Source organism: Pelophylax lessonae, assembly GCF_965119305.1.
Source record: "Pelophylax lessonae genome assembly, chromosome: 6".
In the NCBI taxonomy this organism is placed as follows: Eukaryota; Metazoa; Chordata; class Amphibia; order Anura; family Ranidae; genus Pelophylax; species Pelophylax lessonae.
In genome coordinates, this window is record NC_138773.1 from 72,794,745 (window position 1) to 72,819,911 (window position 25,167).

The following is a 25,167-nucleotide window of genomic DNA, read 5'->3' on the forward strand; positions in this document are numbered from 1 at the left end:
TCAACATTGCACTGATCATTTTTGAGTTGCACGGGATACTGGTTAGCGCAGCAATCCTAATGGTTTATATGTTTATTTTGTGCTTGGACAATATAAATGGCAGCCGCTTCCCAGTTATTTGTCTTCCAATCCTGGTTTTTAAATCAATCTATTTGTCTGAGGTAGCGCAGTTCATTTAAAGCAATTTATCAAAAGTCACATTTCAGCCTTTTAACTTTCCACCAGTTAAAGTGATTTGAAAAGCTTAATTTTTGAAAATAATAAACATGTTATACCTACCTGCTCTGTGCAATAGCATTGCACAGACAGACCCAAACCTCCTCTTCTTCTCTGGTCCCTCACTGGGCACCTCCTCTTCTCCATGCGCCGCCATATGAAGTCGCTCACCCCTCTTCCTTGTGGTTTATGGTCTGTTAGAAGCATCTTTTCCCTTCTCGCTTCATTAATCGCGTACACTTGGCTGCTGACTGTTTAGTACCCTGACTTGCCTCGGGACTCTTGTATGTCTGCAGCCCCCTTTGGGAATGTTCACAGCTGCCATTAATACCCAGATTTAGTAACTGTCAGTGTGCACAGATAAGAGACACGTGACCTACTAGAGAAAAGAAAAGCGTGGGAGGGGGAAGTGTGTGCTCATGGTTTACAGACCACAAACAACAAATATTGGTGGGAATCTGTCTAGTTTGGTAGACTCCTAACTGAAGATCATAATCTCCAAAAAGGGACAAATCTAAAAGAGATAGAAGAAATAGACATTTTCTTACTATGGCTGCAGATTAGCCTGCAAAGATTTGTATGTACTGTAGATGCTGATAGTTAATGGTTTAATCTTTGTGATGCTGCCGCAGAGAAGGTTTCATCAGCCCAGAGTATCCTCTTTCTCCGGGTTGTCGGATTGTATTACAGCACACAGGGGGTCCGCAGGGAAAGCCATTTGCTGGATTAGAAATGCCGGATCTGCCCCTAATGGCTTTGGGGAAATGGCTGAGAGCGCGGTGGATGCATTATTCCATCTTATTACAGGGATGTTCTTGTGCGGGGAACACATCTATCAGGCTGTAAAAATATCATTTCTACATTGTTAGCATATCGATTTGGACAGAACTAGAAAGAAATGGTGTATTGAACACATTCACAACCGCAGCACTTGTCTGTGGTTACAACAGATACATGCAGGATTTATCTATATCCAAAATATGTTACTGTTTAAAAAAATGCCAGAATCCATTGCTTTCAGGATTGATGTGGCGTGCTTTGTATTGAGGCTTTTAGTTGGGTAGATGCATGGTTTTAGCTTTTAAATTTGAGATTCTTCTGAAAACATTCCGAGTTCCTCCTTCTAATCTAAGCTGTTTAAAGCTGCTTTTGCATTCCAGTTCAGTTATATGGAAATAAGTAGTTTTGATGCAAAAAAAAAAATGCTGTACACAAGCCCTTAGGCTGTGCACAACTGGTGGTAATAATCCGGTTAGGATGATTTCAAGAGCTATGTTGTTTTAATTGGTGCTCCGTATCAAAAATCACTTGTTGCAACCGTGAAAATATGAAATAATGGTAAAGAAAGGTAATTCTGTAACAGACAAAATGGACTTTAAAGCCCAACTCCTGGCAAAAAAGTTTTCCCATGCAGTGGGGCTGTGCCCGCAGGCCGGATGTTGCCCTTCTTTTGCCTATATCCGGCCATTTGGGCACCATTCCTCCCGTTGACACCCAGGATGGCGCACCATTCCTCCCGTTGACACCCAGGATGGCGCACCATTCCTCCCGTTGACACCCAGGATGGCGCACCATTCCTCCCGTTGACACCCAGGATGGCGCACCATTCCTCCTGTTGACACCCAGGATGGCGCACCATTCCTCCTGTTGACACCCAGGATGGCGCACCATTCCTCCTGTTGACACCCAGGATGTCGCACCATTCCCCCCCGTTGACACCCAGGATGTCGCACCATTCCCCCCCGTTGACACCCAGGATGTCGCACCATTCCCCCCCGTTGACACCCAGGATGTCGCACCATTCCCCCCCGTTGACACCCAGCCCAGGATGTCGCACCATTCCCCCCCGTTGACACCCAGGATGTCGCACCATTCCCCCCCCCCCCCGTTGACACCCAGGATGTCGCACCATTCCCCCCCCCCCCCCCGTTGACACCCAGGATGTCGCACCATTCCCCCCCCCCCGTTGACACCCAGGATGTCGCACCATTCCCCCCCCCCCCCCCCGTTGACACCCAGGATGTCGCACCATTCCCCCCCCCCCCCCGTTGACACCCAGGATGTCGCACCAATCCCCCCCCCCCCCCCCCCCCCCCGTTGACACCCAGGATGTCGCACCATTCCCCCCCCCCCCCCCCCCGTTGACACCCAGGATGTCGCACCATTCCCCCCCCCCCCCCCGTTGACACCCAGGATGTCGCACCATTCCCCCCCGTTGACACCCAGGATGTCGCACCATTCCCCACCGTTGACACCCAGGATGTCGCACCATTCCCCCCCCCGTTGACACCCAGGATGTCGCACCATTCCCCCCCCCCCCCCCCGTTGACACCCAGGATGTCGCACCATTCCCCCCCGTTGACACCCAGGATGGCGCACCATTCCCCCCCCGTTGACACCCAGGATGGCGCACCATTCCCCCCCCGTTGACACCCAGGATGGCGCACCATTCCCCCCCCGTTGACACCCAGGATGGCGCACCATTCCCCCCCATGGCACCCAGGATGGCGCACCATTCCTCCCATTGACCACAGTTTGGCCCCTGTATTGTCTGAAGGACAATAAACTGGCCTTTCGTTTTAGAAAGTTTAGAGACCCCTGGTCTATGGGTTTAGAGAACGGAGATATACTTACCCAATCCTCCCCACACAAGACCAGTGCCTTTGGCTCCTACCACCCCAACCAACCCACAGTCTTGTGGGGTGGACTGTTCCTGATGTCATCATGGATATATTAGGAATAGTCCACTGCTGGATCATGGGGGGAGAACCGTTTGCCAGTGGAACTGGGGATTGAGTGAGTATACAGCTTTCGTCACTCTCATGGACAAAACAAGCAGTTGACCTGTTCAAAGAGTAAAGTCTCACAAAGAAATATTATAAATTAGTATTTTTTTTTTTTTAAACAGTTTTATCACTTCAGCTCCGGTAGGTTTACCTCTCCATGACTAGGCCATTTTTTACAATCCAGCGCTGCGTTACTTTAACTGACAATTGTGCGGGTGTGTGACACTGTACCCAAATAAGGTTTATGTCATTTTTTCCGACAAATAGAGCTTTATTTTGGTGGTATTTGATAGCGATCGACCAATAACGTTTTTTTCGAGGCCGATACCGATTTTCCAGCCACCCTTCGGGCCGATATTAGGTGCCGATATTCTGCACATTTGTTTTTTTTGCACTGTTTTTTTTTTTTTTTTTTTTTTAATCACTTTTATTGCTGTCACAAAGAATGTACACATCCTCAGTGACAGTAATAGGCAGTCACAGGTATCTTTATGGAGAGATCAGGGGGTCTGTAAAACACCAAACCCCTCCTCTGCACTTAAAAGCATTTAAAACGCCAAGTTTGGGAATGCTGTCATTCTTTTTAAAATCTGGCGGTACAACCACTTGAAGCAATATCAGCCATATCGGCAAGTTTGTGACTGACACTTCAAAAAAAGTGAATATCGGACAACGATAATCGGTCCGATCCCTAGTATTTGTTCACCTCTTCGGTTTTTATTTTTTTGCAGTATAAACCTATATAAAAAAGACAGGCAATTTTTGGAAAAAATAAAAATGATTTTTTACTTTCTGCTATAAAACATATCCAATAAAAAAAGGTAAAAAATCAATTTAGGCCAATATGTATTCTGCTACATATTTTTTGGTTAAAAAAAAAAAGCCTAATGTATATTGATTGGTTTGCACAAAAGTTTGTCAACAAACTATGGGATGTATTTATGGAATTTTTAATTATTTTTTTACTAGTAATGGCGGCGATCAGCGACTTATAGCAGACACCTAACTGACAGCTTTGACATTTTTTGGGGACCTATGACACGAAAACAGTGATCAGTGTTAAAATATTCACCGTCATTGTACAAATGACTGACAGGGAAGGGGTTAAATGTGTGCTTAAAATGTGCTTTCTAACTGTGTGGGCATTGCCTGTACTATTGCCTTGTTTACATAGGCAGACCACCGTTCTGCTTCTCTCTGGAACGAACGACTCGTCCGGGCGGACATTGAGTCAAGTGGAACTGCTGATTGGACACAGCAGGAGCGGGTCGCCGGCAGCGTGCAATGCGCGCCCCAGACCCGGATGTGCAGAATTACGTAAAGGTACATTATTCTGCCCAGAGCGACCGCCCTGCTGCAGTAAATGTATGTGGGGCGGCCGGCATCTGCTTAAACCCAAAATCAAACCTGTATTTCTCTATCGCTCATTGACAGACGTAGTCCTCGGTGATACAGCACCTTCGGGTTATGTTGCCTCCACAGGAGTAGGACTAGACAGGAAATAAAATGCTCTGGCCACACCCTAGGGGCAGTCCCAGAGGGTATATCCTCTCTCTCTCTGCCTCAGCAAATCAGTTTTTTTCTGTCTAGTCAGGAGTAAGGACCTAGATACCTTGCTGGGATCTTCGGTCCTGGCAGGATTTTTTTCTTAGAAAATAATTTTTTAAGACCGCTTTTTTTCTCCAGTGTTCCTGTGAGATCTTCAAGCAAGAAAGCTGAACTGGGCGACGGGCTGGATGTTGAGATCCGGTGGTCACCCCAGTTCAGCCTACGAGCGCGTGCAGGCCATAGCTCCGCGCTGGGTTGGCCGCGACATAGTCCCACTGGACGGGGACTGACCCTGCGAGTTAAACGTCTCGCTGAAACGCCAAAGACCATGAGTCACGGCGCCCGTATTGGTCGACAGCCCTCCTACCTCGGTGGAGAGGGGTACTGTCAGGAGTTGGCGCCCGCCTGGTTCCGGTATGGTGAGTAGTATGTTCCCCCTTTCCCCCTGACGGGTCTTGTGGTGAACGCGGGCCCCTCTCTGTAATGGTAAGGATGGGTTCCCCTCTATCCTACAACATGTCACAGATCCCCCTAATTGAGTGTGATTTTTGTGTACAAGAAGCCAGGAGGCTTGGTTTGGGAGCTGACAATCTAATTGTAAAGATGTGTAAATGATTGTAGTCAGTGGCAGTACTAGAACTTTACTGTGATAGTATAAGGTATCCTACCTGTCAGTAGCCACAGGGCGATGTCTATACATGTATACTGCATTCCAGATCATTCCTCCAGCTAAGCAGCGGACCGCATACGGCCCGCTGGGGTCCGGTACCTCCGACCACGCTGACCACCATGAGGGTGAAGGGTTGTGAGGCCGAGATCCTTCTGCAGACATGCCGCTATTCTGTGCAGGCCGCCGCCATTGTCTGGTAGATCGCACGAGGCCGCCATTTTGGTGTAGCCTCGTGTCTCCAGCATGGGGGCGGCCATGTTTGAGGTGACTCAAACACCTCATGGAGCCAGGGGGAGGAGCCGGCATGCGTGTTAAGGGGCGGAGCCGCCTCTTTTACCCAGGAAATAGGGCCAAAGACTTCCTGTCTGTAACAAGACAAGCACTGAGCAAGCTGATGAAAACTTCTGTGCATCAGGGATGAGCCTTGGGGTCTGTCTCTCTCTCTGTGGGGTCCAAAAAGGCAGGTAACACTGAGGGGCGCTGTTGCGACTGGGGGACACAAAAAAAAAAAAAAAAAAAAAGTTTTTTTTTTTTACCTTGTCATTTTTTGTCGCTGGCAAGTGTCTTGTATAATCATTGACCCTGCCGCATAGGTATCCCCACCTGATCCCCTCAAGGTGGCCGCAGGACCCTCCAGTACCCCACTTGTTTTTAATGCATTATCGGCAATTTTGGAGTCTTTGGTATCCCGGGTGGAGGTGGCCTGTCAGGGACGGGGGTCAAGTAGCGACCCCCGCCTACCCCTATTGTTTATCAGATACTTCAGATACGGATTCGGAACTGGTCAATGCAGTTGCAGGTCCCTCTTAGGGGGCTGTTGTCTCAGGTAATATCTCCTCAGCAGTGAGGAGCACGTTTCTGCCTCCGCCATAGCACAAGAGTGGTGGATGCACTAGTTGTGTCCGTCCGGGAAACCTTTAGTCTTGAGGTTACACCGGCAGAGGTAGCTGAGACTGAGATTCCTTTTTGGTACTTGTTAGCCTACCAAAAGGGCGAAGGATTTTCCTTTACCCAAATGGGGTCGTTTTGAAACGAACCCCTTTTATTTCCAAACGCATGGCTAGGTGCTATCCGTTTGAGGAATTCCTCTTTATAGGATAGACGGTACCACCTGCTGTCTTGCCACAGACTGTTAGGATAAAAAGACCTCGTAACTAACGAGGACCTTCCTTTTCTGCTCATATAGAGTTGTTCGTTCCGCGAGGGCGGGCGATAAGGCGAAACCCTCCAAAGCCCCTTTAGAGGGGTTTCAAAGGGCGCTGGTCGGGTAAACAAAGAGTCCAGCTCAGCCAAGCCTGAAGAATATAGCCTGATGCGCCCCTACCCATCTCTGGGGTGGGGGGGGAGGATGTCTTCACCGGTTTCTGGAGGACACAGGATCGAGTTTCGATCACTTCCACCGGTGCGATTCTGCCCTTCTAACATTGAACGGTTTCAGGGGTTCTATTCGAACCTATTCACAATGCCCAGGAAAGAGGGCAAGGTGCGTCCAAATCTGGACTTGGGAAGAAATAGAGTCCATCCGTACAGTGGTGGCCTCCCTGCATCAAAGAGATTTCCTGGCATCCATAGACATATAGGATGCCTATCTTTATATCCCCATCATCGCAGGACATCAGCGTTTTTTCGCTTTCCCAAAGATCATCCCTGGTTCCCACCAGGAGACTGAACTATCTGGGCCTAAGGTTGGATACATCCTGGGCAAGAGAGTTTCTCCTTGCTGGGAAACTCCAGAAGGTTCAGTCAACGATTCGGATGTTGCTGTCCGTCAATTGGCTGGGACTGATGGTGGCCTTCTTAGAGGCAGTACCGTATACCCAGTCTCATACCCGAATTCTCCTGAAGGAGATTCTTTTTTAATGGAATCAGAATTCCGATTCCCTGGACAATCGGATCCGGTTGAGCGAGCGGACCAGGAAGTCTCCGATGCTCAACCAGGGGAAGTCATTTCTTCCGATAGTATCCAGATTACCAATAAGGGTATCGGAACTGAGAGCGATCAGATTTTGTCTGATTTACTGGATCGAGCAGCTCTAGAGCAGCCCGATTCGGATCCATTCGCATATGGCCTCTTCATCCAGAGGTTTTTTCCCTAGCTGTCCCTTCATTGGGACATCCCGGATGTGGATCTGTTGGCACCTTGGCCTAACAGGAAGGTGCGGAGGTTTGTAGCTCGCGCCACGATCCTCTAGCGGACGCAGCAGAAACGCTGATCGCCCCGTGGGGGCAGTATCAGCTACGGCATGCCTTCCATCCTCTCAAGTTGCTGCGGGAACTTCTTCGCAGGATAGAGGTGGAGGGAATTCCAGTTATTCTGGAAATTCTGGATTGACCTCGTCAAGCCTGGTACGCCGACTTGGCGAGGCTAGTCGCGGACGCTCCTTGGAGACTTCCTCTCAGGGAGGATTTGCTGTCTCGGGGACCGATCTTCCATCTTGCTTTACAGTCGCTGGCTTAATGGCCTGGCCATTGAGACCCAGGTACTGAAGGACAAGGGAGTGTCAGCTTCAGTTATTCCTACCTCCAGTTAAAGCAAGGAAAGCGACTTCCAGCACATGGAAGTCTTATATTGCATGGTGTGAATCTATTGGATTTCCCCCACAGACCTATTCGGTGACCCGAATTTTGGTCTGTCTGCAACAAGGGGTTGAGCAGAAACTATCCTTGAGCACGATCAAGGGTCAGGTTTTCGGCGTTAGCAATCTTCTTTCAAGAAACCTTTGGCTAATCATTCCTTGGTGCGGAATTTCATCCAGGGGGTGCGACATCTGGCTCCGCCAGTGCGCGCACCCTTACCGCCTGGTATCTTAATTTAGTGTGGTCGGTTCTTCAGAAACTTCTCTTTGAAGATATTAGGGAGATTCCCTTGCTTACATTCCCAGAAGGTGGCCTTCTTGGTGGCCATTACTTCTCTACGCAGGGTGTCAGAACTGGCCGCATTATCCTGTCGTTCCCCAGATCTGGTGGTTCATAGGGATAAGGTGGTTCTTCTTCCGAATCCATCCTTCCTTCCTAAAGTGGTTTTCGTAAGACGGACTCACTTTTTGTGATCACGGATAGCCCTTGAAGGGGGTTGCCTGTGTCTGCCGCGACCATATCTACATGGATCAGTCAGACGGTGGTACAGGCTTATTCTATTAAGGGTCGGAATCCTCCGTTCCCTGTTAGGGCGCACTTGACTCGAGCGCTCAGTGCTTCCTGGGTGGTCTACCTCGAGGGTTTTTTTCTGTTTGAAAATTTTTTTGTTGAGTCTCATCATTAAGGATGAGCATTGTAAACTTCTAGTTGGCACCGGTTGGGCCTTCTAGATTTGGATTTGATTTCCATTTTCCCACCCCTCATTTGTGATACTGCTCTGGGACTTCCCGAAGGTGCTGTATCAATGAGGACTACGTCTGTCAATGAGCGATAGAGAAAAATGGATTTTTGTAAAATCTTACCGTAAAATCCTTTTCTCTTAGCTCATTGACAGACGTAGTACCCGCCCCTCTGTTTTTTTGAGTTGGGTTGGGTTAAATTCTCTAAAGACTGCTTTTATGACATAACTGATTTGCTGAGGCAGAGAGAGAGAGGATATACCCTCTGGGACTGCCCCTAGGGTGTGGCCAGAGCATTTTATTTCCTGTCTAGTCCTACTCCTGTGGAGGCAACATAACCCGAAGGTGCTGTATCACCGAGGACTACGTCTGTCAATGAGCTAAGAGAAAAGGATTTTACGGTAAGATTTTACAAAAATCCATTTTTCACAGCTTACAAATTATTTGTTGTGATGGCTGTGATTTTTTTTTTTTTTTTTTTTCCCATATTTTCAACCAGGGTGGATTTAATTTAAATCAAGTCGATTTTAAATCCTGATTTTAATCACTAGTAAAAAGGCTTGATATAAATAAACTTGATTTAAATCATAATTTTTAAAGAGCAATTGTCATCTCTGTCCCGCAGCGGCTCTGACCCGCTGTTAACTCACCGACAGTCCCATTTACTTTAATGGGATGGCTGGTGATGCGGCAGTGACAACAAGGTAAGAGACGTGGTGGCAGCGTGTGAGGGGGTGCCCGCTAATAGGCGCTGCCAGGATGGATCTGAAATGACAGGTGCTCTTTAAATAAAAAGACTCCTTATTGCTGGTAGTTAGTGTGAAATTGTGTGAATGCATCAGTGCAGTGCATGTTATCTCAGCTTGTAGAGCTTGCATTCATTCTGCGCTTTTGAGTTTACCAAAAATGTAAATATTGCAGAATATGCAGCCTCATGCTACATAACTAAGCTCCATTTCATGCTGAATAAACTAAATTATTCATATATCTTAAGTAGAAAACTATCTTTAGACAGATTTTTACTCCAAGAGCATTTTATTAAAATACATTGGATAAAAATTTAAAAAAAATCTGATGTAAATAAATTAAAAAAAAAAATTAAAAATCAGATATATATATATATATATATATATATATATATATATATATATATATATATATATATATATATATATATATATATATATATATATATATATATATATATATATATATATATATATTATACATTTTTTAACTATATGATTCATGTTAGGGTGAAGCTGATGATCAATTAGGTTGCACTATTGCACAATTTCTTTATCATCTATAAACATATATTATTTTAAGCATCAGTCACTTTATTTGGTATACCCTAATTTGCGCTGTGTATCACTTTTTTTGTCACTTTTAAAATATTAGTATTTTTGAACAGCAGCATTTTGGATTGAGGGTAAAAATTATATGTATCCATAGCGCAGTATTATACATTTCTGTTTTCGCTTAATGATCCTGCCAGTAAGTCTGTTTTTTCAACTTACTTTAACAGATTAAGCTGTCCAGATATAGTAGCAGTTAGAGGGATGAGACAAACAATTTAACACTGACAGGGGTGCTTGCAATGATCAGCTTTTATTTATATAAAACCTTTATGCCAAAAGGAAACAAAACCGTTGTTATAACTGCTTTTAATGTGTTAGCTGGAGTTCAGTTTCAATTTGTTAGTCATGTCCATCTATATCTGCTAGTCTAACACTCCCCTCTCTCCACTGACAATGCTGCTATCCAAAGATGTCTGCTTACTGGCCAGATCACCAGATGAAAAATAGGTGAAAATAAAGGAAAAAAAAATGCTAATGCAGCCTCCACATTTAAGTATTGGTAAGCTTGAGCCCCGGTTCACACTTCTGCGAGTGCCGGGTTCGCATGTAATGTCAGGGCGCACTGCTCCGACATTACATGCGATCAGCTGTGCGGTGCGAGTTTAGCCATACAGTTTGTATGGCTAAATTCGCATCGCACCCGGAGCAAACACGCACAGGAGGCATTTTTGCAGCCGCATCAGGATCGGATCGCACAGCGGTTCACACTTGTGCGATCCGCTCCTGTGCGAACTGCACGATCGCACTGCGATATGCGATCAAACTGGGGGTGTCGTTAAGGCTCGGTTCACATTTATGCGATGCAGGAAGGCTGCGAATTCGCAGCCTGTTCCCGCATCGCACACGCACCCCCGGCAGTTCACACTGCCATATGCGATACGCTGGGGGTGTCAATGAAATGTTAACGACACCCCCAGTTTGATCGCATATCGCAGTGCGATCGTGCAGTTCGCACAGGAGCGGATCGCACAAGTGTGAACCACTGTGCGATCCGATCCTGATGCGGCTGCAAAAATGCCTCCTGTGCGTGTTTGCTCCGGGTGCGATGCGAATTTAGCCATACAAACTGTATGGCTAAACTCGCACCGCACAGCTGATCGCATGTAATGTCGGAGCAGTGCGCTCCGACATTACATGCGAACCCAGCACTCGCAGAAGTGTGAACCGGGGCTCAGATTACATTGACGCCCCCAGCGTATCACATATGGCAGTGTGAACTGCCGGGGGTGCGTGTGCGATGCGGGAACAGGCTGCGAATTCGCAGCCTTCCCCCATCGCATAAATGTGAACCGAGCCTTAATATAATAACATTTTCTTCCTTTTTTTTTTTTTTTTTTCTTTAAATACACCGCTTTTAAGTTTTTCAAAGTGCAGATTTCAGCTCTGTGAATGTGCTGCTATATATAGAGTAGAGATCAGGTACCATGTATGGGGTGGGCAGCTCCTCATCAATCGATGTGTGTTGTGGATCTCCGTGTAACGCGCTCTGAAACTGTTTGTACTCTTTAAATAATTAATGAAGACCATAATGTAAGGAAGCCAGCCGTGCGTGTACAGCGGGAAACAGGAAAGCTCGCCATTTATTAATAGCAGGAAAGTGTTTGTCTTTCAAGAGCCCTTCATCAAGTTTTCACCCGTCAATAATGTAAATAGAATGAAATCCTCTTGGTAATCCTGGCGATAAGCTGGAGGCAGAATGATTAGGGAGGATGACTATACTCTGCTCTCCTTACAAGAAAGTGAAGGAATAGGGCTGATTAGAACAACTTTGGATAAGGTAACTCAGTAAGTCTTTTCTGTTTTAAAATGAATTACAGAAATCAATATTGTTAACTCTGACCTGTTAGATTATGGAAACAACAATGTATTTTCATTAATTGTTGGCAATTAGTTATTTTTACCTCCTAAAGAGAACCAGTCTATACTCAGTCAATCTTAGCAGCAGCAAATATCCTTGCCTGTGAATCCCTTTTTGTTCAAAGCAATGATTACTTGCAGGTAATTATGGTTAACAGAGGAAGAACAGTGATTTAAAGCACCACCCACATTTTAAAGCTTCCAGTCTATTATTCTAACTCAATCTGCATTACAGAGTGATTTCTAGCCTTGTCTTCGTCAACACTGACACCCAGTCGCATCGTTCCTCCTTGCTGACAGACCCCCATTTCGATGGAAAGGATGTTCTGTCTGGAGCAGTGCCCGCCTGGTTCCTGGTATGGTAACTGTCCCCCCTCGCCCCCTGGAGGGTTTTGGGGTGGACGTGGGCCACTCCTTGGGATGGTTGAACCCCTGGGTTCCCCTCCTTCCGGTTATGCACCCACCCCATCTGTCTGGTGGTCCCTGTGGGCCATCTCGCTCCGCCACCCCCCTCCACTGATGCTGGGGCTATGGTGTGCCCTGGTCCACCACCTAGGGTGGGGGCAGGGGGCTCTGCTGGTGATTTTTCGGGGTGGGGGAGGGTTCGCCGCCGGCAACCGGGCATTCGGCTGTGGGGAGGGGAGCTGTATCTGCTGGGGGCTCCTGCCTGTGCCCCCTTCTTGCCTGTGCTATTTTCTAAAGCCTAGGGATCCCTCCTGGGTCCCTGTGAGCCTCAATGTGCCGCCATTTTCTTGTAGCCTGTGTGCTTAATGCACGGCGGCCATGTTTGTGTAGTCCGGGGGGCATTTTTTGGTGGTTTGCCATTGAAAATAGCGACGGCCATGACAGTGGAGCCCTCTGCGTGGCTATTTTGGTGTTGGAAGCCCCTCCTCATCCCCCTGGGGCCGACTCCTGGATCTTTTCATTTCCTGATCGCCGGTCGTGCAGTACAGATTCTCCTGGTAGCTGTGGTGCCTGGTTTCTGCGAGGTGGTGAGTCTGGTGGGATCAATTGGTGCTTTGTGGCTGGCAACCCCATGGGCTGCCAGGGTGATGGGGGTTGTCCCTTAGCAGCGTTTTTACACTTTTTTGTGGGTCTCCCTTGTGACTGATGGAGTCTTTGGAGCACATCTCCCCACCTGATCCCCTCTCTGAGGCTGCGGGGTCCCATCCATCAATCGATGCGTTGACGGCGGTCCTGGTGTCCTGGGTGGAGGTGGCTTTTGGGTGACGGGCTGGCAAATCACGATCCCCGTCTACCCCTGCCACATCAGATCCTGAATCTGATTCGGCCGCCGCGGACGTGCGTCACCCTGCTGGGTCTGCAACCACGCGCCCGGAGTCCTCAGATAGTGAGGAGAATTCCTCCACTTCTGCAACCACGTATGAAAAGGCGCTGGTGGATGCACTGATTGTACCTGTGTGTTAGACCTTAAAGATGGAGGACACAGCTGAACATGCGGCAGAGGCGCAGGTTCTCTTTGGCACTCACAATCCATCCAGAGGGGAAAAGGTGTTACCTTTCCTCTCCTATTTTGACAGAAATGTCACTAAATAAACTGTGATTTTGCTAGGTGATAGCTCTATGAGGAGTCCCTTCTTAAGAAGCGGACTGTTCCACTGGTGGTGGACCCTCCGTTTTTTGGATTGAACAAGGCAACCATGATTCTGGTTGAAGAGTCCCTGGCCTTTAAGGACCTGGCTAACAGGAAGGCGGAGGCTGTGGCTCGCAATATGTACACCCTTGGCTGGTTCGGCACCGACGCTGATATTCACCATTGCCCTGGTGTCGCAGACTGACCGAATGGGCTAGGCTTTTGTGTCGTGACCTGGAGGGGGAGCAGCTTCCCTCTGCCTTTGCTGAGCTGACAGACCAGCTGGTCCAGGGACTGCAGTTTATCTGTGATGTCTCTTTGGATGCGGCTCCCCTAGTGGTTTGTCTCTTTTTCGACAGTGGTCCTTCAGCGTGTCTTTTTTGGCTCAAATGCTGGTCTGGGGACCAGACTTCTAAAAAGGCCTTGACTTGTCTCCCCTTTCAAGGAGATCGCCTGTTTGGTGCTATCCTGGATGACCTCAAGGGTCTCACGGGGGGAAGGGGGAAGAGTACCTTTCTTCCGCAGGCTATTGGGGGCAAAGACCCTCAGCCCGTAAGTTTTTTTTTTTTTTTTTTCCTCCCTTGGGGTCGACTGTCAAGAGATCGGAGCCCTTAAGGGCCATATCTGGAACTTGGTCTGGCAAGTCGAGCGGGCTTCTCCAGACCCGCAGACAAGGTCCTTTCAGCATGAAGATTCCCCCCCACCCGTATCTGGGGTGGGGGGACGTCTTTGCTGATTCCTGGACCCGTGGATTTCCATGGTACAAGACAAGTGGGTCCACAAGGTCATACGGTCCGGCTACAAGATCGATTTTTGTTCTTACCCTCCGGAAAGGGTCTTTCTTTCCAACGTACATCTTCAATTCTGCTTTACAGTCGCTGCCTTTAACGGCTTTGCTGTTGAAAGCCAGGTACTGAAGAATAGGGGTTCGTCTTATGCTGTTAAAAGCTAGGAAATCTACTTCTAGGAAGATCTACCATCGTACATGGAAGACGTACATCGCGTTTTGTGATTTTTCTTGGGGTTCTTCCTCGCTCCTTTTCGGTAGCTCGAAACGTGACCTTCCTTCACAGGGGGGTTGAACAGAAATTGGCCTTGAGTACCATTAAGGGCCAGGTGTGTGGGCTTTCTTCCAACGACCCTTGGCCACACTCCCTGGTGCGTACTTTTCTTCAGAGTGTTCGACATTTTGGTTCCTCCAATGTGGTCTCAGTTGCCGACCTCAATTTTGTGCTTTTGGTCCTCCAGAATCCTCCCTTTGAGAAACTTTGGGAGATTTCGTTGCTTGTGCTGTCTCGGAAGTTTGCTTTTTTGCTGGCTATCACCTCTACGTGCGTTGTGTCGGATCTGGCAGCGTTATCCTGTCCACCTTTCTTGGTGATTCACAGAGATAAGGTGGTTCTTTGCCCCTGTCTGTCGTTCCTTCCAAAGGTTATCTGATTTACATTTGAATGAAGACCTTGTGTTGCCTTCTCTGTGTCCCAGGCCAAAACTTCCTAAGGAAATTGCATTGCATGTGGTTCGGGCAATTAGGGTGTACCTGGTAGCTACGGAGTCTTTTACAAAGTCAGACTCCCTATTTGTGCTTCCATTTGGGCCTTAAAGGGTTGCCTCTTCCTCTGCGACCTTTTCCTGATGGATCAGACAGACTGTGATTCAGGCTTATTCTATCAGGGGTCAGGTTCTTTCTTTCCCTGTCAAGGCGCACTCTACTAGGGTGCTCAGTGCCTCCTGGGCCTTCCGTCATCAGGTGTCACTCATGCAGGTTTGCAAGGTGGCCATCTGGTCGTCAGTGCACACTTTCACAAAGTTTTGCAGGCTACGCTTTTAGAGGACCTGGTCCTTTTTTTGAGGGTATATTTTTTTTTTTTCAGTTGGGCTCTGGTTGTTTTGGTTGAGCTCTTGTTGCCTACTTGGCTACTGTTTAGCCATGGGAATTTTTTGCTGTTCCCACCCCTCATGTTTAACACTGCTTTGGGACGTCCCAATGGTTATGAAGATCATGAACTGTGTCCGTCCAATGAACGAAAGAGAAAATAGGATTTTTGACCTACTGTAATATCCATTTCTCCGATGTTCATTGACAGATATAGCACCCACCCCTCTGTGGAATTTTATTTTCTTCTGACACAGCTTGTAACAAAACTGAGTACCTATAGCAGAGAGAGGGAGTATACCCACTGGGACTGCCCATAGGTGTAGCCAGACTTTTTTTCTTGCCTAGTGTCCTACTCCTGTAGGGGCAGTATAACCCAATGGTTATGAGAATCAGAAGCTGTGTCCGTCAATGAACATCAGAGAAAAAAATTTTAAGGGAAGTAAAAAAAAAAAATGCCATTTTTTTTTTTTTTTGCAGGGGATGCCAGAAATCTGGCTTGTATCCTAGGCAGACTTCTGGGAAAATCTGTGAGCCAATCGCACAAGCAGATAATTATGTTTTGGGGGGTGTTCAGTATACATTCTGTGTACAGAACAACTCTAGGTAGCCATATTGCATTACATTTTCAAAAAATGACAGCTCTGCAGATTAAGAAGGCAAGGTAATTTTTAATAACATTCAATTACAATCTGACTTGTGTCGCAATTGTAAACACTATTATTTTTTTCTTTATTTGCTTTTTTTTTTACCCCACGGAAGTGGAGTTACCCTTTAAAAAAACCTAACTAAATTTGGGTGCTACACATAATTGGCAGCTTCAAATGAACCGCTAAAGCGTAGATACTTTTAACAATTGGCAAAGTTGGCAAAATAACTCCAAATCATAAGGAACATGGGCACTTTCAGTGCTGGAACCGCCATGCCTTTGCCACGCCACCAGATGGGTTTGCAATAGCCCCCCCCATGATCCTACCCCGGGTAAAAATGTTACAGAGCAGCCTCTTGAATTGCAAGTGTGAGTTCAACTTTGGAATAGCGTGCGATTACTTAATATAAAGTTGGACTTTAGACTTGCAATGGCTGATCTAAAACATAATTTGAGAGATTCAGCATAATGTAAGTAAAGTGGTTCCTATGTCTTGTGTGATGACATTCCTTCATCCTCTTATTAACAAAACCCACTCTTGTTACAGTTGCTTGGCATGTTAGTGTGACCTTTGTGATATAATTGCCTCCAATGTTTTATTGCCAGCACTTGGACTGCAGTATCACATTTCACCTACTGGTGGCACTGCAGGCTAACTGTGAAAAAGCATCACTTGATCCCATTAAAACTAATAGATATCAAAAGTACCCATCTGCATCAGTCATAGCTTGTCTAGATGTATAATGTAGATGGCAGGTATCAATCTAAATGGAATGTTGTTTTTTTTTTTTTGTCTGCTCCAATTTGTTTTCTTTTTTTTTTTTCTTTCAGGTATTGACTACAAAACCACTACTATCCTGCTGGATGGCCGGCGGGTCAAGCTTGAGCTCTGGTAAGGCAAATGCTGGGAGAGGCCCAGTCTGGTCACACCATAGGACACCATTCTGTTCTATCAGAATACTGCAACCTATCACGTTCTGCAACCGGAAGTGACGTTCGGACTAGAACATCTTACTGCTCATGCTCCATGCATTCCAACATGGCTGCTATGCGTTCCAATTGGTTTCCTAATGTGGCAGAACACGAAGCAGCAGCAGACATCATCTTACACCCACGCAAGTCTTGAATTTTACATTTATTTTGGCAGTAAACTCTCTATTCTATACTGAAATAGACTATTTCACTGCGACCAAGTGAAATAGTCTATTTCACTATATATTCAGTTTGTCGATGAGCACTGCAGGGTGTACCAAGATGGCCGTTGCCAACTTCTACCTGCAGGTTTCTCGCTATATTTACTTTAATACAATAATAATAGAAATCTGCTAAAATAAATGTAAAATTCAAGACTTGCTTGGGTGTAAGAAGATGTCCGCCTCTGCTTTGTGTTCTGTCACATTAGGAAACCTATTGTAACGCATAGCGGCCATGTTGGGGCGCATGCGCAGTATGTTGTTCTCATCCGACTGTCACTTCCAGTTGCAGAATCTGATAGGTAGCGCTATTCTGATAGAACACTTCAATTATTTGACCAAAGCAGCCAAAAAATCTTGGTTGTTTTTATGACACACACACACACACACTCACACTTGTGCTCATATGTTTATATACCCTGGCAGAATTTGATTTTTTTTTGGCCATTTTTCAGAGAATATTAATGAGAACTCAAAAATTTTCCTTTCACTCATGGTTAGTGATTGGCTGAGGCCATTTATTATCAATCACCTGTGTTTTTATTTTTTTTTAAATCCTAATGACGACAACCGAAACTACCCAAATGACCCTGATCAAAAGTTTACATACCCTGGTGATTTTGTCCTGATAACCTGCACACAAATTGACACAAAGGGGTTTGAATGGCTATTAAAGGTAACTATCCTCGCCTGTGATGTTTGCTAGTAATTAGTGTGTGTGTATAAAAAGGTCAATACGTTTCTGGACTCCTGACAGACCCTTGCATCTTTCATCCAGTGCTGCACTGACGTTTCTGGATTCTGAGTCGTGGGGAAAGCAAAAGCATTGTCAAAGGATCTGAGGGAAAGGTAGTTGAACTGTATAGAACAGGAAAGGGATATAAAAAGATATCCAAGGAATTGAGATTGACAATCAGCAGTGTTCAAACTCTAATCAAGAAGTGGAAAATGAGGGGTTCTGTTAAAACCAAACCACGGTCAGGTAGACCAACCAATTTTCCTGGCAGTTGTGGCTGATATTTTATTCGGGATGCAAAGAAAAAACCTACAAATCACTTCAGGTGAAATACAGGACTCTCTGAAAACATGTGGTGTGGCTGTTTCAAGATGCACAATAAGGAGGCACTTGAAGAAAGATGGGCTGCATGGTCAAGTCGGCAGAAGAAAGCCATTACAACGCAAATGCGTATCCCGCTTACAATATGCCAAACGGCACAGAGACGAGCCTCCTACCTTCTGGCACAAAGTCATTTGGAGTGATGAGACCAAAATTGAGCTTTTTGGCCACAACCATAAACTCTACATTTGGAGAAGAGTCAACAAGACCTATGATGAAAGGATCACCATTCCTACTGTGAAACACGGAGGTGGATCGCTGATGTTTTGGGGATGTGTGAGCTACAAAGGCACAGGAAACTTGGTCAAAACTGATGGCAAGATGAATGCAGTATGTTATCATACTGGAGGAAAATTTGCATTTATCAGCCCGGAAGCTGAACATGGAACGTACTTGGACATTCCAACATGACAGTGATCCTAAACACAAGGCCAAGTCCACCTGTTTATTGGCTACAGCAGAATAAAGTGAAGGTTCTGGAGTGACCATCTCAGTCTCCTGACCTCCATATCATTAAGCCACTCTGGGGAGATCTCAAACATGCGGTTCATGCAAGACAGCCCAATAATTTACAGGAACTGGAGGCTTTTTGCCAGGAAGAATGGGCAGCTTTACCATCTGAGAAGATAAAGAGCCTCATCCACAAATACCACAAAAGACTTCAAGCTGTCATTGATGTTAAAGGGGGCAATACACAGTATTAGGAAATGGGGTATGTAAACTTTTGAGAGGAAAAAGCAGGGAGGAGGTGCGCTTCCCTCCTATCATAAGAACAATACTCTATACAGCACAAGACCGGATTGCACTTACTGTAGATCGCACTGTACGCACACCGCCCCATCCACATTTCCTGCTGCCGGGAGGTGAGCAGCGCTTGGCTTGGAGGACAGAGGGGGGCAGTGTGTGTACAGTGCAATCTACAGTAAGAGCAATCTGATCTCATGCGCTGTATAGACCATGAAGAATGAATGGGGGAGGATGTGCTAGGAGACGAGTTTCAGGGGGGGAGCAAGGATGAGGGTTGGAACAGGAGAGAGGGCATGTTTGTGCCAGGAAGGAGTGGGGAAATTTAGGCTAATAGGAGGGGGGGGGGGATTTGGGGGATAAAATTCGTGTTAGGATAGAAAGTTTGAGAAAGAAGAAAATATATGTGCTAGGCGGGTGATTTTTTTTTTGGGGGGGGGGGGTGAGGGAGTATTGTGCTAGGAGTGTGCATTCGGGTGGGATTGGGGGTGGAAGTTGGTGGAATATGTGCATTATTATTTCGGGCAAATTTTAGTTTGAAGATGGAATTTTTCTCTTTTGTTCATTGGTGGACACAGCTCATGACCATTGGGTTATACTGCCCCCTACAGGAGTAGGACACTAGGCAGAAAAAGAATCTGGCTATGCTTATGGGCTGTCCCAGGGGGAATACTCCCTCTCTCTGTTAAAGGTTCTCAATTTTTTTTCCTGCCTAGTCAGGGAGTAAGGACCTAATTCCTTGCTGGGATCTGTGGTCCTGGCAATTTTTTCTTTTTAGATAGAAATTTTTCTCCTTGTTTTTTCCTGTGACATCTACAATCAACTGCCAGACTGGGCGATGGGCTGGATTATCTAGATCCAGTGGTCACCCCAGTCTGGCCATCGAGCACAGGCAGACCTCAGACGGGGACTGGCCTGCAAATTAAATGCCTCGCGAGGTCGCATACGACCGGGTCTCGGCCGAAGTCGCAGCATTCCTCTTGGCCGTCAGCCCTCTTACTTCTATGGCCTTGTTCCTGGTATGGTGAGTAGCTGTCCTCCCGCCCCCCCCCCCTCTCCCCCTGCAGGGTTTTGGGGTGGACGTGGGCCCCTCCTTGGGACGGCCGGACCCCCGGGTTCCCCTCCTTCCCATCAGGCATCCTACTTCATTTGTCCCCCCCCATCCAACCCCACATCCACTATGCTGCCGCTGTGGGGGTGGTTTGGTCCACCTCCTGGGGTGGGGGAAGGGCGCTATGCTGGCGATGGGGGGTGCGCCGCTGGCGACCAGATGATCGGCTGAGCAGAAGGGGTTGTACCTGGTGTGGACTCCTGCAGGGCCCCCGTCTTGCCTGGGCCTGTCCTTGAGGCTTAGGGATCCTTCCTGAGTCCCAGGGAGCCTTGCGGTACCATAATTTTTCTGTAGCCTGTGTTTATATGCATGGCGGCCATGTTTGTGTAGTCCAGCGTCCATTTTGCTGTGGTTTGCCATTGAAAGTAGCGGCGGACATGACAGTGCAGCCCTGTGGGCTGCGATTTTTGGTCGTGGGAGCCCCTCCTCCTCCCCTGGTGCTGACTCCTGGAGCTTTTCACTTCCTGTTCCCCGCTTTTAGAGTGCAGATTATCCTGGTGGCTGCAGGTGCCTGTTTTTGCTGCGTGGTGAGTCTGGTGGGGTTCTCTCCCTCTCTGCTGAGGATCGCTTGGTGCTTTGTGCCTGACGAGCACGGTGGGGTTTGTCCCTTAGCATTGTTTTACACTTTATGTGGGATCCCCCTGGTGACCCATGGAGTCTTTGGAGCACATCTCCCTCCTGATCCCCTCTCTGAGGCTGCGGGGTTCCAACCATCCATCGATGCATTGACAGAGGAGTCCTTTATGTCCCGGGTGGAGGTGGCTTTCGGGCAACGGGCTAGCAAAAAGCCTCATCTGTCTCATCAAATCCTGAATCTGATTCGGCCGCCGCAGACGTGGGTCACCCTGCTGAGTCTGTGACCATGTGCCCGGAATCCTCCGATGGTGAGGATGATTCCACCACATCTGCAACTGTGCACGAAAAGGCGCTGGTGGAAACACTGATTTTATCTGAGCGGGAAGATGGAGGATGCAGCTTTGACGGAGGCGCAGGTTCCCTTTGGCACTAACAAGCCATCTAGAGCGGCAAAGGTGTTTCCTTTCCCCACCTATTTTGACAGAATTGTCGCTAAAAATATGTACACTCTGGCTGGTTCGGCACTGAGGCCAGTATTTACCATTGCCCTGTGTCACACTCTGACCGAATGGGCCAAGCTTTTACATAGTGACCTGGAGGGAGAACAGCTCCCCCCTGCCTTTGCTGAGCTGGCAGACTAGCTGGTTTAGGGGCTGCAGTTATCTGTGATGCCTCTTGGGTTGCCGCTCCCCTAGTGGCTCGGCTCTCTGTTTCAGCAGTGGTCCTTCGGTGTGTCTTTTGGCTTAATTGCTGGTTTGCGGACCAGACTTATAAAAAGGCCTTGACTGATCTCCCCTGTTAAGGGGATTGCCTGTTTGAGGGGATCCCTGGATGACATTAAAGGCGTCAGAGGGAAAGAGTACTATTCTTCCGCAGGCTACTAAGTGCAAAGAACCTCGTCGTAGACCTAGGCCCCCCTCCTCAGCTCATAAGATGTTTTTTTCGTCCCTCAGTGTCGACTGACAAGGGCTTGAAGCCTTTCAGGGCCTCCTGGAGGATCCAAATGAACCTGGTCTGGCATGCTGAGAGTGGACTTCTCCAGACCCGCGGGCAAGGCTCCTTCAGCATTAAGGTGCTCCCTCACCCGTATCTTGGGTGGAGGGACGTTTTCGCTGGTTTCCGGACCCCTGGACTTCCCTGGTACAAGACAGTTCCGACTTCGGAACGTTTTCATGGTTGTTACTCAACCTGTTTACAGTCCCAAGGAAGGAAGGCAAGGTGCGTCCAATCCTGGACCTCAAGGAGCTGAACTGCTTTGTGCGGAATCAGGGTGGAGTCCATTTGTAGGGGGGTGGCATCCCTGCGTCAGGGGGATTTTCTTGCCTCTAGCGACATCAAGGATGCTTACCTTTACATTCCAATATTTGCCGGTCACCATGCTCCCTCTGCTTTGCTGTGGGAGAGGGGCATTGTCAGTTTGTGGCGTTTACCCTTTGGTCTCGCCTCTGCTCCTTGGGTCTTCACAAAAGTGTTAGCCCTCGTGCTAACATTGTTACCGCAATAGGGATCGGGGTACTAGGATACTTGGCGACCTCCTTCTTAGAGCGGAGTCTCCTACTGCTCTTGTGGAAAACCTGGAAATCACCATACGAACTCTGAAGGAGTTCGGCTGGATTCTGAATTTGGTGATCCAGGCCTATTCCATTTAAGGAACAGGCTCCGCCTTTCGCAGGCCTCTTTGAGAGTGTATTGTTTGTTTTTTTCAGATGAGCGCCAGTTGTTTTGGTTGAGCTCCTGTTTAGCTGGTTGGCTATAGTTAGCCTTGGGAATTTCTTTTTCTCTGTTTCCACCCCTCATATTAAACACTGCTTTGGGATGTCTCAATGGTTAAGAAGATCAGGAGCTTTGTCCGTCAGTAAACGAAAGAGAAAGAGAAAATGGGATTTTTGAATTACCGTAAAATCCATTTCTCTGTTTATTGATGGACACAGCACCCACCCTTCTGTGGAGTTGTAAGTCTTCTGACACTGCTTGTAAAAAAAAAAAACGGAGTACCTATAGCAGAGAGAGGGAGGATACCCTCTGGGACTGCCCATAGACGTAGCCAGACTTTTTTTTTTTTTTTTTTTCCCTGCCTAGTGTCCTACTCCTGTAGGGGCAGTATATCCCAATGGTTAAGAAGATCAGGAGCTGTGTCCGTCAATCAACCAACATCAGAGAAATGGATTTTATGGTAAGTCAAAAATCCAATTTTTTTGCTAGAAAATTACCTAGAACCCTCAAACATTTTATTCATATATATATATATATATATATATATATATATATATATATATATATATATATATAAAATTTATATTAGTAGAGGCCGTAGACTAGAGCATAAAATGGCGGTTGTTGCAATTTTTTAAGTCACACTGTATTTGCGCAGCAGTCTTCAAACACATTTTTTTGGGGAATAATACACTTTTTAATGAATTCTTAAAAAAAATTTAACTAGACTGTAAAGTTAGCCCAATTTTTTTATTTTTTGTATGATGTGAAGGATGATGTTACACCGTGAATCGTGATCTTTATTCTAAACCAAAAAAAATTGTGATTCTCATTTTTTTACAGAATCGTGCAGCTCTAGTTCCTGTATACACATCCATGCTCAGCGCTGTTTGTTTCCTCACGTGGTCTTTGGCAGACCATTATCTCCAACCCCCTGCGCAGACCCACACCTTTCCATTAATCGGCTTACTTGGGGGCTTTCCAATGGCTCCTTTGGCAGCAATTAACACTTCCCCCTATGTTCATCAGTTCTTCCTTATGACAGCCATAGTGGGTCTTTTCTTCCTGCATCCATCCTGCTACCTGTAATTGGCACCCCAATTCCAGTAGAGAGATCTTCCCCTTTACCTATAATGCTGCCATTACACCCATTCCACTAGAAAATTCTTCATAGGAATTTATAGAGAATGTGCCTGGGTGAGAAGAGTCCGGCGGTTCAGCTCACAGCTGAGCCCTGGATGCCACTGTCAGGTCTTGCGCACACTGGACTAATGCTGCTCTAAGGGCGTCTGGCTTTTTTTTTTTTTTTTTCCTGCTTCTAAACACCCCTCTGTCACCCTCTGGGGTTGATTTACTAAAAGCAAATGGACTGTGCACTTTGCAAACGTGGATTTGCTCCAGAGAACTTACCAGAAGCTCTGTTGTCTTCTTCATCCAATCATGAACACTCAAAAAATGCTGTTTTTTTATTTTTTTTAACTTCTTGCACGTGATTGGGTACTCTTTGCAAAGTGAAGCTTTACCTCATTTATTAAGTTCTGGAGCAATTACACTTGCAGCGTGCAACTGCACTTTTGAAAGTGCACAGTCTATTTACCTTGAGTAAATCAACCCCTATGTGTCCATGCAGACATAGGCGTTTAGAGGCAGAAAAAAAAAAAACACTGCCAGAGTCCAGGAGCTGCAGAATTTTGACAGAAAATACGCTTGACGTGTCTCAATGCGTGATAACACTAGGTACGTTTAGTATTTGAGCGTTCATTTATTTCAATAGCCAGAATCAATTCTTCTGGCCAATGAAAAGAATTAACTCCAAAGCTCTTGATGCGCCCAAACGCATTTACATGGGTTTACAAGCGTTTTTTTTTTCCTGCCAGGAGGAAAGGCATTTAGGAGAGGTGGTCAAACATCCTGGCCTTTGTGTGGTGAAGGTTCTCAAGACGCTGCTGGGGTCAAAAACAGTAAAAACTTGGCTCATTCTCCACGGCACAGAGATGTGAGAAATTCTTTCCACACCTGTATCATCGGAATATGATGCAGCTCTTTTGCAGTATTGTAGATAGTCCTAGACATTGTTCTTCCCTTTTAGTTGGGTTTAATTTCAAACTAAAGTGTACATCAGTACACCTGTATCGCGACTGTTAATGTGTTAGTGTGCGTTTTTAAATGGCATATTGGAGATATTGGGTAAAAGTTTATACTTTTATCAGTTATTACAGGAATAGTTTCACCTTTTCATAATATGTTGACAATTTTTATATTTGGGTGGGGAGGTACTTTTTTTTAATTTTTTATTTTTTTTCCCCCTCTCGTTTCTGCTCCTTAGAGCTTTAGAGACCAAACCTCCATTTATCTGCTTGTGGTGTTTTTTCGTGTTTTTTTTACTGTGCCTGGAATCCTCATAACCTGATGTTTGAAGTAGGGATGCACTGATCCGACTTTTTTGGACCCGATACCGATATCTGGCGTTGTGAAATCACCGATACCGGAACCGATCCGGAGCTACTCACAAAGCATTTCAGAGCAAAGCCTCTGCTTCATGTGTACGGCTCCTCCATTCACAGGCGGAGTGTATCTGATATCACTCCGCCTGTGAGCCGGGACTATACAGCAAGTAGCGGCTCCCATCCCATACTACTACTGCACCAAGTAAGGGATGGCTGAGCCGTTACTAACCAAAAACCGGATCGGCCAGTGGATCAGTCAATGTTACCGATCCCCCTATCCAGCTAAATTGGCCATATCGGCGCCGATATCCGATCCGAATATCGGATCGATGCATCCCTAGTTTGAAGACCAACTGCAGCTTCCTGTTCACACTTTTTGCCTGACCCCTCTC

General features: G+C 46.7%; 1 protein-coding gene across 1 annotated transcript in view; it reads left to right on the forward strand.

The window, feature by feature from the left end:
* The window catches only part of RAB40C (RAB40C, member RAS oncogene family), a 65,038-nt gene that overhangs the window by 29,850 nt on the left and 10,021 nt on the right, over positions 1–25,167 (forward strand). The window contains exon 3 of the mRNA XM_082261374.1: positions 16,706–16,766. Within this exon, the coding sequence (XP_082117500.1) occupies positions 16,706–16,766 (61 nt within the window). The remainder of the gene's footprint in view (positions 1–16,705; positions 16,767–25,167) is intronic.